This window comes from Petaurus breviceps, unplaced genomic scaffold (genome assembly GCF_028583685.1).
Source record: "Petaurus breviceps papuanus isolate PSGF00001 unplaced genomic scaffold, PetGlider_PUasm1.0 99, whole genome shotgun sequence".
NCBI classification, from domain to species: Eukaryota; Metazoa; Chordata; class Mammalia; order Diprotodontia; family Petauridae; genus Petaurus; species Petaurus breviceps.
The window spans coordinates 1,149,338-1,152,257 of NW_027187465.1; the positions used below are offsets into that span (position 1 = coordinate 1,149,338).

Sequence of the window (2,920 nt, forward strand, 5' to 3'; positions counted from 1 at the left end):
CTTGAGAGTCCGGGACAGCCCACACCTCCTCTCCCCCTCAGAGGGGCTCTCTCCTCCCGGTCTGGGTGTGTCTCTTCCTCCCTCCACCCTCAGTCAAATTGAGAGTCCAGAACTCGGCCCCAGGCTCCACTAGCGCTGCAAATAGCAAACACTTTTAAAAAAGGGTTTCTTTCTTTTTTTTGGGGGGGGGAGGGGAGGGGAGGTGTCAATAACACACTCTCCTTTCCGCATTCTACATCAAACTGGTCAATTTACTGTTTCTCACTCGCAATATTCTATTACCCGCCCAGTCTCCGTGCCTTTGTCCTCGGTCCGGAAGGCTATCCTTCCCTTAGCTCCTCCTCTTAGAAGGGTCCGCTTAAGCCTCAGCCCCTACCAGACCCCTACCCGGTTTCCTCTAGTCCGAGCATCTCCAGGACTCCTGGGTTAGATAGCAGGGCGTCCCCAGACCCGGCTGGGGTTAGGGCGGGAGGGCGGAGAACAACTTTATTTTTACGAGGCATTAACAAACTAAGCAATTTCCTTCAGTGATATAAAAACACGATGCTGAGAAGGGGTCCATGGGCTCCCCCAGACTGTCAAAGGATCCTTAACCCGACAAAAGTGAAGCCCTGTAGAGTCGTTGGGGTCTCACCCGGCCCCCCCTCACTGTATTTCTACTAAAGGACTAGACGTTGATTTCGTTAGAAACTCCCGGGGAAGAAAATCCCTTCTCCCAAATCTTCGGGCGAGTTGGGCACTTGCTCAGGAATTTAGTGCAATTTCTGGGGAGAACTTGGGTGAACTGTCTGGGTCAGGGGTCACAGGGCCCTACTCGGACAGTACGTGTCTGAGCCGGTAATTGCCTCCAGGCCTTCTGACCCAGGCACCTCACTTAAGCCTCGCTGCTTCGGTATTTTGGATACTTGGGAGTCCATTTTTAAAGGCATATGTAAATACCCACTATTGAAATTAAAAACCAAGAACTTAACTGCTCACAACGTGCCCCCTCCCCTCCGCTAGAATGTAAGCTTCGTGGGTGTTTCTCCTTGAAACCTCGCTGCCCAGCACGTAATAAGCACGCTTTGGTTAAATTCTGGGTAGTGGGTTAAATGCTGGACTTGCAGTCCTGAAGATGTGAATTCCAATTAACTACGGTGTTACCAAGGAGGCAAATTCCTTTCGCTCCTATGTCCGAGATCGCCCTGCCCCTAGGAAGAAGCGCACACGAAAGGTTGTCTTTCCTGCTGAGGGTTTTATTGAACTCCGGGCAGCCACACTCAAACACACAAGTGTCCGCCCTGCCTCTGACCGGATCCCCGGGTGCCCGCGGAGCGCAGGCCGGCCAGGTGAGAAGTCTCTGTCCGTCTGCCGCCCATCCTGTCACACTTTGGTGGCCAGCGAGGCCAGCTCGGAGCGCTGCGTGGGGCTGCTGGCTCCGCTGGCGCTGGACGAGGCGGGTGCCACGGGCTCCCCGAACTGGGGCCCGGATGCGGCCGGGCAGGCGCGGCTCCCCAGACCGCCGGGCAACGGCGGCCGCCGGCGGCAGCAGCGGCCGAGCAGCAGGCGGCGGCGGCACTGCGCGCGGAAGCGGCGGTCCAGGAAGGCGTAGAGCAGCGGGTTCAGGCAGCTGTTCACGTAAGCCAGGCAGGTGGCATAGGGATGCAGGCGCACGATCAAGGCCTGCGCGGCGCACGGCAGCGCCAGCAGCCCCAGCCAGCTGAGCACGTAGAGGCTCTTGAGGACGTGGAAGGGCAGCCAGCAGAGCGCGAACACGGCCACCAGCGCGGCCAGGAGGCGCAGCAGGCGGCGCCGCTGGCCCCGGCCCCGGGGCGCGGCCCGCTCGGCACCCGCGGCCCCCCGCGCGCGGCCCCCGGCCCCGAAGTGGCGGCTCACGGCGCAGCCGATGCAGCAGTAGAAGACGCCCATGAGCCCCGCGGGCAGCGCGAAGCCCAGCAGCGTGGTGGCCAGGCTCAGGCCGCCCAGCCAGTAGGCCTCGTGCTCGGGAGCGGCCGCCACGCCGCTGAAGTCCATGTCGCACACCGTGAGGTTGGCGGGCGGCCGCGCGCGGGTGTCCCGCAGCAGGAGCGCGGGCAGCGCCAGCAGCGCGGCCAGCAGCCAGAGCGCGGCCAGGGCCGCGGGCGCGCCGGGCCGGGCGCGCTGTGGGGCCGGGCCGCCGCGGCGGCCCAGCGAGCGGCCCACGGCCAGGTAGCGCTCGAAGCTCAGGCCCGTCAGGCAGAAGGCGCTGGCGAACATGTTGAGCAGCACCAAGTAGCTGCTGAGCTTGCACAGCGCGGCGCCGAAGGGCCAGTGGAAGTGCAGCGCCGTGTACGCGGCCCACAGCGGCAGCGTCACCACGAAGGCCAGGTCGGCCAGCGCCAGGTGGCCAATATAGGCGTCCGAGGCGCGCCGCTTGGCCCCGGGGGCGCGCCACACCGTGGCCAGCACCACGCCATTGCCGGACAGGCCGAGCACGAAGACCAGCATGTAGAGCCCAGGCAGCAGCGAGTAGGACAGCTCCCAGTCCTCGGGCTCCTCGTCCTCGCGGCCGCCGCACGGCGCCCCGCCGCTGCCGTTGTAGTAATCGTAGTAGTAGTCGGGCGGGGGGCCGCGGGGCTCCGCGGTCCAGGGCTCCATGGCTGCGCCGCCGGCCCGCCCCGGCCCGGCCCGGCCCGCTCACCCGGCTGGCGGTCACCGGAGTCTGCGGGGCGCTGCACCCCTCCGAGCCCTATAAGGAGAGGCGGCCCCGCTGCCGCTCTCCCCACCCCTTCAGGGGAAGGGCCGAAGTCAGCGACCACCCCCAGTGCCCGGCCCCGGCTCCAGCTTCCCCTAGCCCAGACCGCCCAGACCCCTTCACCTCCCCCTCCGGCCGCCTCCGGACTCCGCCCCCTCTCTGGGAGCCCCTTCCTCCCCTCCACCCTCCCCACTACTCCTCTGAGAC

At 64.9% G+C, this 2,920-nt stretch overlaps 1 protein-coding gene across 1 annotated transcript; it reads right to left on the reverse strand.

Moving 5' to 3' along the window:
* Positions 1–1,214: 1,214 nt before the first annotated feature.
* Positions 1,215–2,616, reverse strand: LOC138156264 (apelin receptor-like). Its single transcript, XM_069081471.1, has one exon. It carries the CDS (start codon positions 2,614–2,616, stop codon positions 1,363–1,365), a length of 1,254 nt encoding a protein of 417 aa, XP_068937572.1. The 3' UTR covers positions 1,215–1,362.
* Positions 2,617–2,920: the final 304 nt, after the last annotated feature.

Excerpts from the sequence above, each read along its gene's own strand:
- LOC138156264 (XM_069081471.1), bottom strand. The coding sequence starts at position 2,616 with ATGGAGCCCTGGACCGCGGAGCCCCGCGGCCCCCCGCCCGACTACTAC.